Source organism: Apostichopus japonicus, chromosome 2 (assembly GCF_037975245.1).
Source record: "Apostichopus japonicus isolate 1M-3 chromosome 2, ASM3797524v1, whole genome shotgun sequence".
NCBI lineage: Eukaryota > Metazoa > Echinodermata > Holothuroidea > Aspidochirotida > Stichopodidae > Apostichopus > Apostichopus japonicus.
Genome location: NC_092562.1, coordinates 12985230 through 13001201, shown reverse-complemented (window position 1 = coordinate 13001201; position 15972 = coordinate 12985230). Strand labels below are relative to the sequence as shown.

General features: G+C 36.5%; 1 protein-coding gene across 2 annotated transcripts in view; it reads right to left on the bottom strand.

Moving 5' to 3' along the window:
* Nucleotides 1–15972, bottom strand: part of LOC139978598 (dual specificity testis-specific protein kinase 2-like) — a 52045-nt gene that overhangs the window by 30783 nt on the left and 5290 nt on the right. For both annotated transcript variants that reach the window (XM_071988940.1, XM_071988949.1), the window contains exon 2: nt 423–888. In XM_071988940.1, coding sequence (XP_071845041.1) covers nt 423–806 — 384 coding nt within the window. In that variant the 5' untranslated portion in view covers nt 807–888. The remainder of the gene's footprint in view (nt 1–422; nt 889–15972) is intronic.

Below are 15972 nucleotides of genomic sequence, written 5' to 3'. Positions count from 1 at the left end.
GTCGAAAGCGCCCCTACAGAGCATTCTCGCCCCTCCTGACCAATACCCTTAGCTCCGCCACTGCGAGCAGGTACTCGAGGGATTTTGAAAATCTATAAACTATGCAATCTTACATGTTACTCTATAATAACTAGTGCTTGTAGAGTCTTGTACTCATACTCATACCAAAGGAAATACTACTTGTACTGTACACATGTATACATGCTAAATGTACAGTACCTGTAGTATTATGTACATCACTGTACAAACTATGTAATGATGTCCACATCTAACTATGACCCTCAATGTACAAATTTATGTTTGAGAGTAGTTCTACACATTATAACGTAAACCCAATTACTGTGCATATATACAGTATAGCTCACTGTCAGGTACATGGACAATTAATTCCCTCCAAACTACAGCTAAGTACTGTACCATACCTTGTACACGACGGAGAAGAAGCCGGAAGCAATCCTCTCCCTCCAGAAATCCTCTGCATTGTAGAGAGCCGAGAAAGCATTCTTCAGGGCGATGCAAGAACTCGAACGCTTCCTCTGTAAATTTCTCCTGTCTCCTGAACCATCCTCTGCGTTGTTCCTGGCCGCCTCTCGCATCCGGCCTAAATTACGACCTTTGGCATCTTCCAAGCTGTAGCATTGGCTGGAAGAGACGCAACTCTCCTGGGAAGGATGACGCTCGCCGTTTGTCACCCGCGGCGGCGACAAAGCTCCGGCAGCTCGCTCGTTCAGGTTGACGTTACCATTCTCGTCGCGGTATTTAGACGCCGCCGACTTGGTAGCATGGCAGGATTTCATGGCATTCATCAATCTCCCGGACGACGCTTAAAATGTTAAGGAGGGTGTACCACCTTGCCTTCCAACTAGGCTCGCCATTGGGTTCCGCAATCTGTAGTGCAAAACAATCAAACAAAGTTACAAATGTCTGCGTAACTTAAAACCAATCTTTAGATAGTTTCCGTGAAATGAGGAAATAACAACTGCTGGTTGAGGTCAGGCCAAAAGATATTTGGCAAGCAGGAAACATCCCAAACACTCACCCAATTAGACACCAATATATATTAAAACCCAAAGGAGTATTATAATTTCCTGTTTAATAGAACTGCATATAATTTGTATATTATATAGTATCTCCAAGGATTGAGACTATCTATCACTGCTTTGTCGTGCATACATTGCAACATTACTCAATACTTTGAACTTTTGCAGACGGTCCTTTTTTTTCCTCCTTTTTACCTTGTTATTTTTTAAAATGCCTTTGTAGGAACATACTGTAAACATGAAATCAACATTTATGTGGCAACTCAATGTTTAGTGTACATGTGTGGATATCCTGTACTGTACACAACTCAGGTTGACTAGCATTTTTTCGTATATAGTTACAGATTTTATAAATACTGCAAAGATCTTTGTTTCTTAAATAGCCAAACTAACAGCATACAGCAGTACTCTAGCATCGTACGAACAGACCTGTACATGCGCCGTAGTACCGTAGCATCGTACGTACAGACCTGTACATGTACATCAGTACCGTAACATAGTACAGACCTGTACAAATGTACAGCAGTACCCTAACATAGTACTCTAGCATTGTATGAACAGACCTGTACATGTACATCAGTACCCTAACATAGTACGTACAGACCTGTACATGTACAGCAGCACCCTAACATAGTACGTACAGACCTGTACATGTACAGCAGTACCCTAACATAGTACAGACCTGTACATGTACAGCAGCACCCTAACATAGTACGTACAGACCTGCACATGTACATCAGTACCCTAACATAGTACGTACAGACCTGTACATGTACAGCAGCACCCTAACATAGTACGTACAGACCTGTACATGTACAGCAGTACCCTAACATAGTACAGACCTGTAAAAATGTACAGCAGTACCCTAACATAGTACGTACAGACCTGTACATGTACATCAGTACTCTAACATAGTACGTACAGACCTGTACATGTACAGCAGTACCCTAACATAGTACAGACCTGTAAAAATGTACAGCAGTACCCTAACATAGTACGTACAGACCTGTACATGTACAGCAGTACCCTAACATAGTACAGACCTGTACATGTACAGCAGTACCCTAACATACAGTAGTATGTACAGACCTGTATGAATGTACAGCAGTACCCTAACATAGTATGTACAGACCTGTACTTGTACAGCAGTACTATAGCATCGTACGTACAGACCTGTACATGTACAGCAGTACCCTAACATAGTACGTACAGACCTGTACATGTACAGCAGCACCCTAACATAGTACGTACAGACCTGTACATGTACAGCAGTACCCTAACATAGTACAGACCTGTAAAAATGTACAGCAGTACCCTAACATAGTACGTACAGACCTGTACATGTACATCAGTACTCTAACATAGTACGTACAGACCTGTACATGTACAGCAGTACCCTAACATAGTACAGACCTGTAAAAATGTACAGCAGTACCCTAACATAGTACGTACAGACCTGTACATGTACAGCAGTACCCTAACATAGTACAGACCTGTACATGTACAGCAGTACCCTAACATACAGTAGTATGTACAGACCTGTATGAATGTACAGCAGTACCCTAACATAGTATGTACAGACCTGTACTTGTACAGCAGTACTATAGCATCGTACGTACAGACCTGTACTTGTACAGCAGTACCCTAACATAGTACGTACAGACCTGTACATGTACAGCAGTACCCTAACATAGTACGTACAGACCTGCACATGTACAGCAGTACCCTAACATAGTACGTACAGACCTGTACATGTACAGCAGTACCCTAACATAGTACGTACAGACCTGCACATGTACAGCAGTACCCTAACATAGTACGTACAGACCTGCACATGTACAGCAGTACCCTAACATAGTACGTACAGACCTGTACATGTACAGCAGTACCCTAACATAGTACGTACAGACCTGTACATGTACAGCAGTACCCTAACATAGTACAGACCTGTACAAATGTACAGCAGTACCCTAACATAGTACGTACAGACCTGTACATGTACAGCAGTACCCTAACATAGTACGTACAGACCTGTACATGTACAGCAGTACTCTAGCATCGTACAGACCTGTACAAATGTACATCAGTACCCTAACATAGTACGTACAGACCTGTACATGTACAGCAGTACCCTAACATAGTACGTACAGACCTGTACATGTACAGCAGTACTCTAGCATCGTACGTACAGACCTGTACATGTACAGCAGTACCATAGCTTTGTACGTATAGCGGTGTACTGTACACCTAGCATCGAATGTACAGACCTTAAAGTACAGACTTCATGGGCAACACTTGTGACCTACTATGACCCACTTCCGGGTCATATGCTCAAACTTCCTCGTCCTTCCAAAGCTACTGTACTGTACAGTAGCTACAACATGGTGCATTGTAGCTACAATGCACTATCATAGCTAGAATATTTAATGCAGAATGCAAGCGCAGTGCAGAATGCAGTACTTACTAGTATTTTCACTGAAAACAGGTAATTGAGGAATAAACTAAGTACATATCATGTACCAATAAAGTGCCAGCCCAACTGTAAGATAAACATATCCAGTGAATGTGTCATGGTGATTAACAATGCATACAGTATATTGGAATACCTCAAGGATCACACTTAACAGGCCATTGGAAGATTGTTATTTATTGTTTGATATGATTCAACTTGCATATAAACTACTCAACCTTTTGGCTATTAATGTATTACAAAAGGAGACACAAACCTCAACATTCATCATTGATCTATTAGATCTAGAGATAAATTAGATCTGAGAAAAATCTGATTCCATTTGAGAGATATTGCAGATTTAAAGGAATAGTTCAGGTGTCACAAATGTTTATCTTATATGAAAGAGGACAATAAAAGAAACCCAACAGTGAAGAAATTATTCAAATATCTTTTTCCGTTTAGGAGATATTCAAGTTTAAAGTTCTATCTGATTGTGTAGAAACTGCTGAAATCAGACTAGCTGTGACATCATATCCTCACAGTCCTGAAAAGTTTTTGTTATTTTATTAAAATATTGTGTAAGATTTTATGACCTACAACAAAAAGATACGTCAGGAGATCTCATATGTGTCAAGGGAAGTATTTGAGATTTAACATCTGAAGAATGTTTCATTAAATTTTTTTAGATTTGTGAAAAAAATGTTATTATTTTTTAATGAAATATATTGACACATGTTAAGGAAGTGAGGATGTGACATCACACCCTCACAGTTAGTCTTTCTACACCAGTCATTTGCAAAGAAATTGTGAAATCTTCAAAATGTCATATTTCCTTAACAGAGAATGCTATCATGGTAGTTTCTTCACTATTCTGTTTTTCTTTTTAAGCTCTTTCATACAAGATAGACATGTCAGACACCTGAACCAATCCTTTAATGTCCGTTATCATCACGCACGACTCTGAAGACTTGGTCCAGTCTAAGTATGACATCATCTAGCCACGTCTCAACTTGACATGTTGTTCATCTCTATTTATTACAATGTTTCTTTCCTGGGACACAGATGGGTTTTAGCAAATTCCCTATACAAAATATATATATATACTGAAGCTCTCTTAACACACACTGCCTAATGAGGGTATCGTTTTCAGTGTCAATTAGCCCAGTTAAAACTTTCTACTTGGAAAATTTGACAAGCAAAGAAAAAACTATTAAAATGACTTCAAATCCCAGGGGCACTTTGCCAAGTTGATGACACAATTTTACAAAATTAAGAGCTCTCAGATACATACAACAGGTTTCAAAGTATAATATTTCTCAAACAGAGCAAAACTCTCCTAAGCTTTTCTGTGTAGCCCTTCTTCACAAACAAGTATATCATATAGATAAGCTGAAGAAGCCAAGATTATGGTCAGGGTTTTGTCTCCTATAAAGCTAGTTCTGATAATATCTAGTATATATCTGAGACAATATTGCCAATTTATGACCACACTACTGTATATTTGACCTTCCAGAATAAATGAGCCTCACGGCACTATATGTATATATATATCTGTATATATTAACGAACATATCTAATACTCAAATGAAATTTTGGGCGGGATATTGATTTCATCTTTTCATTCCTTTATCTAAACGAGATGAAATCTGTAGGTCAGTGAAAATCAGCTTAAATTCTGTCAGAACGCCAATTTCGTACCAGCAAACGCAAAATTTGAATGGGAAATTTGACAAACGGATGCAAACGTGAGGAAGTGATTGGTTGTAAAGCTTCCAAATTATACAGTACTTCTTGATATCAGACCTATAGTGTTTGCATACTTCTAGGTTGTGGACGTGCAGCTGGTTATTGTTAATCAATTCTCGTTTGTGTTAGGCCAAGGCAAAAAAAGATGAGAGAATTAAGAACATTACAGTACATGTCAAAAGGATAAGTTTAAATGAACTATTCAGATTGTTTGTGGTAACCGACATCTGAACATGACAGGAAACATAATAAGATAATGTCATTCTTAATTCCCCCCAAAAAATGCGTCAAAAAAGTACAGTACTGTATGACAAAGGACAAGAGAGAAAAACAAAAACAGATACACAGCTTTTGAGTGGTCCATTTCAACCATATTTGGCAATGTTACAAGTGCATCCAATATGAAGAGAAATATTTACAGCAAATTTTAATGCACATAAACCAAATAAGCTATATTGAAGTATGGTATGCATGGTGTATATCAGTACATTCTGTTCCATTGTAACATGGGTTGATGTTGACTTACAACATTAAAGTACAATATGCATGGTGTATATCAGTACATTCTGTTCTAGATATATTGTAACATGGGTTGATATTGACTTACAACATTAAAGTACAGTATGCGTGGTATATATGAGTACATTCTGTTCTGTTGTAGCATGGGTTGATGTTGACTTACACATTAAAGTACAATATGCATGGTGTATATCAGTACATTCTGTTCTAGATATATTGTAACATGGGTTGATATTGACTTACAACATTAAAGTACAGTATGCGTGGTATATATGAGTACATTCTGTTCTGTTGTAGCATGGGTTGATGTTGACTTACACATTAAAGTACAATATGCATGGTGTATATCAGTACATTCTGTTCTAGATATATTGTAACATGGGTTGATATTGACTTACAACATTAAAGTACAATATGCATGGTGTATATCAGTACATTCTGTTCTAGATATTGTAACATCGGTTGATGTTGACTTACATTAAAGTACAGTATGCGTGGTATATATCTGTACATTGTTCTGTTGTAACATGGGTTGATGTTGACTTACAACAATAAAGTACATTATGCGTGGTATATATCAGTACAACCATTGTAACATGGGTTGATGTTGGCTTATAAACTTTCGTAAACTGCCCTATTCCCAGCAAGTTAAATTGATAAAGAAGTAGTATATAAAGTACTGTACACAGTGTGCAGCCACTGGGGTATTACATATCATCCCATCCACACAGTCAACCTTTAATCCCTATCTATTAATTATTCAAAAGAGTGTGGGTTCTATTAAAGTTAACGAGTATAATATAAGCCAGGGAAGGTTTACTTTTCGACAAAATGATTAACTTTTTTAATCCAGGAACACACAACCCTCTGTGAATTAGTAGTTTGTTGTATGAGTGAAGAATATAAAAAGATAATTAAACAAAGAAAGGGGGACTGAAACAAGACATAACTTGTACAAAGACACAGAAACTGCAGAGACTGAATAAAATCTGGCCGCATTCTTTCCCTAGGTTGTACCATATTTCTGAATAAGTTACTTTCTCTTGCATATTATTCAAGTTTTAATTTTTATGAACCACCTGCACATACTTCCTTTGATTTATATATCTGAGGTCAATATTGAACTTTCCGAGCAGCAACACTCTTATAGTAACTTTTTGTTGGGATCTTATATTGTATTGATGAGGTACTGTAGCTTTCTACTGTATATAACATATTCTGTATGAAAGATATATGATTGAAGGTAACCGGTATTGATCCATAACATTATACTGTATGACAGTGTATATATATATGATTGAAGGTAACCGGTATTGATCCATAACATATACTGTATGACATTGTATATATGATTGAAGGTAACCGGTATTGATCCATAACATATACTGTATGACAGTATATGATTGAAGTAACCGGTATTTATCCATAACATATACTGTATGACAGTGTGATTGAAGGTAACCAGTATTGATCCATAACATATATACTGAATGACAGTGTATGTGATTGAAGGTAACCGGTATTGATCCGTAACACATATACTGTATGACAGTGTATATGTGATTGAAGGTAACCGGTATTGATCCATAACATATACTGTATGACATTCATATGATTGAAGGCAACCGGTATTGATCCATAACAATGATAACATATACTGTATGACAGTGTATATGTGACTGAAGGTAACCGGTATTGATCCATAACATATACTGTATGACATATATGATTGAAGGCAACCGGTATTGATCCATAACATATACTGTACTGTATGACAGTATATATGTGATTGAAGGTAACAGGTATTGATACATAACATATACTGTATGACAGTGTACAGTATATATGTGATTGAAGGTAAACGGTATTGATCCCAAATATGCTAGAAAGTTAATAAATGGTCACCTCATGCTCCAACTTCAACTGTCATTTGCCTTGTCGGGACATTGTCCAACACTTCTCAAAGTCACGAAAAATACATAATTTGGAGGTTCAGAATCATCAGAAAAGTCCTTTTCAAATCTGTTATCAATTGTTAGCATAATGCTAAATGGTAGAATGAGAAGGAAGGGCATTGACCCGAGGGGTCCGGTCATAGAGGGCGCACAGTGTTCAAAGGTTACTGGTTCGTTCTAGACACTGTAGAACGAGAGTGCTAAGGTCGTGGGGAGGCAGGTAAGCGAGGAACGAAGTAAATATGCTATAAATCTGGGACCGACTCCTATGACCTTGAAGGTATCTAGGCACTGCAGTATACATGTGTTTAATAACCACCTCTCACCCTCAAAATGTAACAATGTTCCACTGAAAATATGAGCTGACATCAGTTCCATTATAGAATTTCCTCTTTTCGGCTTTTTACTTTGCTCGTCCTGTCTTGCAATTGCCAAACTTACCCATGTTAACTATGTAGATCCTCTTTCAAGTTTGTCCAGGAAAACAGCACCGTATATAGATCAAGTAAATAATACTCTGAATAAGCTTAGACTGCATGCAATATAATTACAGTACCTTATCTTTTGTGTTCAATGATACTTTGGCGGTCTGTGATTTTCCCACACCTACCGTGTACCCTAAGTTTTCTCAAAACAAAGACTGATCGAACTTAACGAGACACCCGTCTACCTTGTTCCCACCGAACGAATGGAAAAGGAAGAGAGTTTCAAATAAAAAAAAATTGAAAAAAGTAAACTCCAAATTTTGGGACTTTTTCTCCTCTCCAAATCTTGGCTAACTCAAACTTTATAATGAGATTTAATTGATATGAGATTTTATTATAAAAACAGCATCAACTTTTTTTTTTTTCATCAAAATCTACTCAATAAGCTGCTTAAAAAGGGAACAGAAGTATCATCTGTCTACCTTGTTCCCATCAAACGAATGGAAAAGGAAAAGAGTTGCAAAAAAAAATAAAAAATACATGGAAACTCAAAATTTTGGACTTTTATCTCCTCTCTAAATCTTGGCTAACTCAAGCTTTATCATGAGATCTAATTGATATGAGATTTTATTAACAATAACATCATCAACATTTTTTTTTTAATCAAAATCTACTCCATAAGCTGCATGAAAAAGTGAACAGAAATATCATATGTCCTTGCAAAAATAACAACAGTTACAAAGGATGATGGTCATGCACCTGTTGTACACGGTCAATCTTTGACCTCAATTTAACTGTTATTATCCGCACGCAGCAAAGGTCTCTGCAGGTTCCTGAAATTCCAAAATAGTCCGAATATTACTTGGAAACCTTAACAGGTGCTTGTCCAGTTTGTTGGTTTTCTTTACTTACATTTACAATTACACAGAGCTACACAGTACAGTATACCTTATGGGCCAGTACTGTGACCTACAGTATCCCTGTTAGAAACTTGTGTTTTTGATATTGATTTATAACTTGGCAATTTTTCTTTCTACAAACCAAGCCATGTACATTTATTACATTCACACATCATTGGATATCCTTTGTCATCTTGAAAGACTCTCTGTCCAAGAAACATGGTTTACTGTAGGCCTTTCATTTGGTTGCTTTTTTGCTTCTTTAATAGATCAATGAGTTATAAACGTGGTTTTAGGCCAACATATAACGTTTTGTGTCCCACAAAATTAAGGTAATCCCATTGTTTCATTGTTCCATCAATGTTAATTAATAATTTCGAGTTCAAAACTTTATGTAGCAGGTTTTATGGCTCTGTAACTTTTATCTCATATCTTGTGTACAAAAACATATAGAGTGACAACCTTCAGATCCATCAAAACCTGGTTAACAAAAATGTGATCACTGAAGTTATTACCTGTTACTGTACAGTTTGTACACCCACACTCACACACACAGAGACATATGACTATAACAATTATTTATACTATCAGTTGAGATGATAATATAGGCCTTGGACTCAAATCAGCAAGTTGTCTTTTTAATGAAAATATCCCAGTAATAGCCGTAGAGATCTGCTGACTTTGCTGGTGGGTATTAATCTACTGTACGTGTGAACATCAATTAACTGTCCGGTGAATGACAAAGATGGAAACGATGCACGATGCAGCTGATCATGGAGATGATTAGAGGGTATACGGTGTACTATGATGCTGTATAGCATACAGTGTACAGTGTGTACTTGTAAGTCTGCCATTCATGACCTACTGTACTACGTACACTGCACTCAAAGGCATTGCACTGCACTTGTACTGTATTGTACTGCACTGTAATCTATTGTATGATATGTACTGTACATATAAATGCACTGCACTGTAGATATTTAACAGCATTGTTACGAATGAACGACACAGGATTCTGCGTCGGGTTGCATTGTTTTAGCCAGGGACAAAAAATCTTCATATTGCGTGCGTGTGTGCTGGCGGGACGCAAACTTTTTTATTACAGAACAAACCCCAAGTACACACACTCACAACTCGGCCTATGCAAAACATTAAAAAAAAAATTTTGAATAAACATCTTTCTTTTCTTCTATCCAAAAAGCCCCAACTTCTTCTGAAAAGAACCAAAATTCCTTCCAATCCTACCTTTGAGTGATTTTGTTTGAAAACAAAAAGTATATCATAACAATCAACCAGCAAGGTACAGGGTTAATAACATTTCCATTACAGGGATTTTCAAGCTAAAAATAGTCAATGATGCTTGTCAAATCAAGTGATTTGATTGGCTAATAGTCCCTTACGCATTGTCTGCAGACATCATTGCATCTGTTCTGCTCAGTGAACACAAAGTACGTAACTACTGTACTTGTACCATTACATTCCCCTGTGTAGAGATAACAAAGTTTGTGGTATAGGCTATCATTATGTGTGCAGAGAGAAGAATGTACAGTATGTTGTCACATTCGGTACATGTACAACAAGCGCTCATAGTACAAAGATGCACTTGAATTGTCATCATGTAATATTTGAATCATTGTGTTGTTCAGAAAATGTTATGAGTTTAGACAAGCTATGAATTTTGTGGGAAGCTAGTTCGTCTCTGATCCTTAAAAGGATATTTCATCTCACAGTATGTTTCTTCTCTCTGCAAGGATAGTTGTTCATGTAAAATGTGCATTCATACCACAGTAGTTTCTTGCTTGCAAACTTTGTTGCGGTCCTTTTCACTACGTGGTTCAGTTAATTTTTGGGCTAGATAGTAACATTACTGGCAGTGTATAGTAAAATGGTTCTAAAGCTTGACATGTTAGGGTGCCGATATATCTGTATGGTTTTGAAGAGACAGGTAAGCAAGTAAGCGTTGAAAGTAAATCTGCAAATTATGCGCAGTACGGTACTTCCGTACAATGTCTCTACCGTGGTCCTGTACTGTCCAATACAGTGTACCCAATCCACGATTCGTGCCGATAACCAAGCCCACAAAAGATCAAACTAATTAGACGGGTGTATATAGCATGAGAAAGTGGGTAATTGGTTGGAAGTGAATGGCCGCTAAGGGTAAACTGCAGCTTAAAAGGTTACCTATGTGTATACCATAATTGACAGAAAACATTCACAGTAAAATCTTGATATGTACAGTAGTTTTGTTACAATGTGCTGTATACATAGTTACTGTTGCTTTAATACAAGTTATAATACACATATATCTGTCTAGTAAATTTCTAGTTGGGTATACTATATAACACACAGACTTGGAGAATTTCATGCATGTTGAAATGCAAAATTACTGATCTTGTGTATGATTCCAAAGTAACAGTATTAAACATGTACAGTGAGTTAATTTGTTCTAAAACTTGATGACCATGACCATCACCATGACGATTATGAAACAAACTTTAATTTATGGAAAATTATTTGATATACTGTAGATCTAGACACAAAAAAAAAATGTGAGGCTTTCATTAACGCATGTCTGGACCTCTCCGGCTTGAACAAAAATGGCGCAGTGTTAAGAGGTTACCAGTTCGTTCTAGGTACGTAAGAACGAGAGCGCTAAGGATATGGGGAGACAGGTAAGCGAGGAGGGAATTAAATTTTTATAGTTTCCTTTTACACACTTTCAGTTTCTCAACAGGTGTGTTTTCCAACTCCAAGCAAATGTTCTTTCCTTATAATCAATATATTTCATCATCATTTTGAATTCTTTGGCTACATGTACAGTACAGTACTGAACATGGATGCTATGTAAAAGTATAAACTGCCAGCTGCATAATACTGTACATGAGCCAAATTCCACACGTAAACTGTATCCAACGACTAGATCAAGATTAATCGTTTCGTGCAATAAATTTACAAATGGGTACCACGCACTATACTGACATACATACAACATGTGAAACCACTTACTGTCAAACCAATGTTTACAAAAGTCTGTTCTTACAGTGTTTATGGTACACTAATTACCAATTAATTAGTGATAAAGCAGGTGCGAGATAATTCAATATACCGCCTGTAAAGGATGTATATATATTTAATTAGAACTACAGTACAGTATGTTGGATATATACCTGTATACATAATTTACACAATATGGTCTATAGTACAAACATATACAAGTATTGTCACATATGTGACAGTCTTTTAAGGTTCACTTTGCGGTCTGCAGACAATTTACAGCTCTTTAAGGATTTATTTAAGTAGAACTGTGTTGGATATAACTGAATACATAATTTACACAATATGGTCTACAGTACTACAAACATATAGACAAGTCTTGTCACATATAGACAGTCTTCACAAGGTTCACTTTGTGGTCTGCAGACAATTTGCAGCTCTTTATGGATTTATTTAAGTAGAACTGTGTTGGATATAAAGTTCTGAATACATAATTTACACAATATATATGGTCTACAGTACTACAAACATATAGACAAGTCTTGTCACATATAGACAGTCTTCACAAGGTTCACTTTGTGGTCTGCAAACAATTTACAGCTCTTTAAGGATTTATTTAAGTAGAACTGTGTTGGATATAACTGAATACATAATTTACACAATATGGTCTACAGTACTACAAACATATAGACAAGTCTTGTCACATATAGACAGTCTTCACAAGGTTCACTTTGTGGTCTGCAGACAATTTGCAGCTCTTTATGGATTTATTTAAGTAGAACTGTGTTGGATATAAAGTTCTGAATACATAATTTACACAATATATATGGTCTACAGTACTACAAACATATAGACAAGTGTTGTCACATATAGACAGTCTTCACAAGGTTCACTTTGCGGTCTGCAGACAATTTACAGCTCTTTAAGGATTTATTTAAGTAGAACTGTGTTGGATATAACTGAATACATAATTTACACAATATGGTCTACAGTACTACAAACATATAGACAAGTCTTGTCACATATAGACAGTCTTCACAAGGTTCACTTTGTGGTCTGCAGACAATTTGCAGCTCTTTATGGATTTATTTAAGTAGAACTGTGTTGGATATAAAGTTCTGAATACATAATTTACACAATATATATGGTCTACAGTACTACAAACATATAGACAAGTGTTGTCACATATAGACAGTCTTCACAAGGTTCACTTTGCGGTCTGCAGACAATTTACAGCTCTTTAAGGATTTATTTAAGTAGAACTGTGTTGGATATAACTGAATACATAATTTACACAATATGGTCTACAGTACTACAAATATATAGACAAGTCTTGTCACATATAGACAGTCTTCACAAGGTTCACTTTGTGGTCTGCAGACAATTTGCAGCTCTTTATGGATTTATTTAAGTAGAACTGTGTTGGATATAAAGTTCTGAATACATAATTTACACAATATATATGGTCTACAGTACTACAAACATATAGACAAGTCTTGTCACATATAGACAGTCTTCACAAGGTTCACTTTGTGGTCTGCAAACAATTTGCAGCTCTTTAAGGATGTATTTAAGTAGAGCTATGTTGGATATAACTGTATACATAATTTACACAATTTATATGGTCTACAGTACAAACATATAGACAAGTGTTGTCACATATAGACAGTCTTTTAAGGTTCACTTTGTGGTCTGCAGACAATTTGCAGCTCTTTAAGGATGTATTTAAGTAGAGGTATGTTGGATATAACTGTATACATAATTTAAACAATATATATGGTCTACAGTACAAACATATAGACAAGTGTTGTCACATATATGACAGACTTTTAGGGGTCACTTTGCGGTCTGCACACAATTTGCAGCTCTATAAAGGATGTACATTTAAGTAGAACTATGTTGGATATAACTGTATACATAATTTACACAATTTATATGGTCTATAGTACAAACATATATAGACAAGTGTTGTCACATATAGACAGTCTTCACAAGGTTCAATTTTGCGGTCTGCAGACAATTTGCAGTTCTAGAGAGCTGTTGTAAATTACAGCTCTCCCTAAAAAAGCAATTCTTGTCAGACTACTGTAACAGAATTAACTGAAAGGAGATGGGGGCAGGGCCGCAGGGGAAGGGTGTGTGACAATAGGTGTGGAGATGGTCTGTATTCATAGAAATTCATAAGATTGTAAGCTAAGGTAGCATTGTTATAACATGGATCCCTGCATGCTGACAACATCTTCACTCAAACAAGGAAACAAGTACTTGTTTTTATAAATAGTTTTCTCCACCTGTAGCTTTGCTGTTAATTCTGTGTAATATTTATGCAGTTATATGTTATTGTACAGTAGTACGACATTAAAGGGTGTGAAGACTCGTGCAAAAAGAAACGTCTAATGCCGGTAATCTGACCTAGTTTAGAATGAGGTGTAACAGAAGTGTTAGAAACCACCATTGATCCCAGAAAATACGCACACAGTTTGCTACCTTCGGTAATTAGACACTAGTGTACAGTCAGTGCATACAGCTGCAGTCAATACCCACAGCACAGTGTACAGACAATACAGCGATGGACATCTCAGGTCCAGCTAAAGATAACAAGGTATCATGTTTCATTACTGTCTGCATTTTGTAGCGACAAGCAGAAAACTTCACTTGCAAGCAACGGAAAGTTAACTTTTTCAAAGAGCTGCCCACGGTTTGGGGCGAGTCTTCAATGCCTTTAAAACATGTGTACCGTCTACAGTACCCTAGGCAAGGAACTGCATGTTTAAGTACCATGCACTGTCTACCTATGTGACATCAATCAGCACTGTCACAGTACTACTTTACTGGTTTCTCATGTTCCTTTTTACTTAACATACAGTAGAGTATTCATACAGTAGAGTATTCATATATATATAGCCTAAGTGGTTGGTCGCATAATAATCACACATTACCTCGAATCACTTTTATACAGTTCAATAGTGAATAAAACCTTGCATGAGAACAAAAATATGACAAATTTAGGTATATATTCTATTGTCAAGTTGGTCCAAGCTGGGTTCATGTTTGGAAGAGCCCAAGATGCTCATCTACATTCAGGAGCGTACATCAAAGGGAACTTGATCATTTTGAAAACCAAACAAACTTCATCTAAACTAAATTAAGTGTGCAATACATGTAGAGTAATGTGATTCTTTGAATTGCTATGTACTGTAATTGTAAAGTGCTCTATGTTTTCTGACTACTACTGTCTGTGGTTTTCAAAGAAATATGTACAGTTGAAATTACTACGATTTGTCACCCTTAGGGCCCCACCTCCATGCCACAGTATGTAGTAATGCACATACTGTACTTGAACAGTATCTACCAACGTATACAGGTATACAGTGCAGTAACTGATCTCATCCAGCATAAATTTGTATAACATGTACACAGTGGTACTACAGCATTTTAAACAAATCAGGCAAGCTGTGTAACAATAAACACAGCACATACTTCTATCCATCTGTGATTGGTATACTTACAGTAGCAATGTGCAAGTGGCAGTAATGTACTGTTTTTTCTTCATGTATTGGCATATACATTTGATAAATAACTGACATTTTTCATATGTAATATACTCAGATAAGATATTTGTATTAAAGCCCCAAAGATCAACAATGCCAGCAACAATGAACAAAAAAAAAAAGGAAATCTAAAGCACATAGTTAACCTCCTGGCTCAGAAAAGCAAATTGACTGAACTTAAAGAAATAATCAATGAAAACACATTTAAACTGTATGGTCTCATACATGAACTTTGAAACAGCAGTCTTCAACTGACTTGTTTGTACGTCTATAAATAAATGACAACTGGCCCAGAACCGCAGCTCTGGTTACCAACATACTGTATAGTCCTACCAGTTAACATACTTGACAGTTATTTCTGTCACTTGAGAGTACGTAGGTGGAGGAGGAG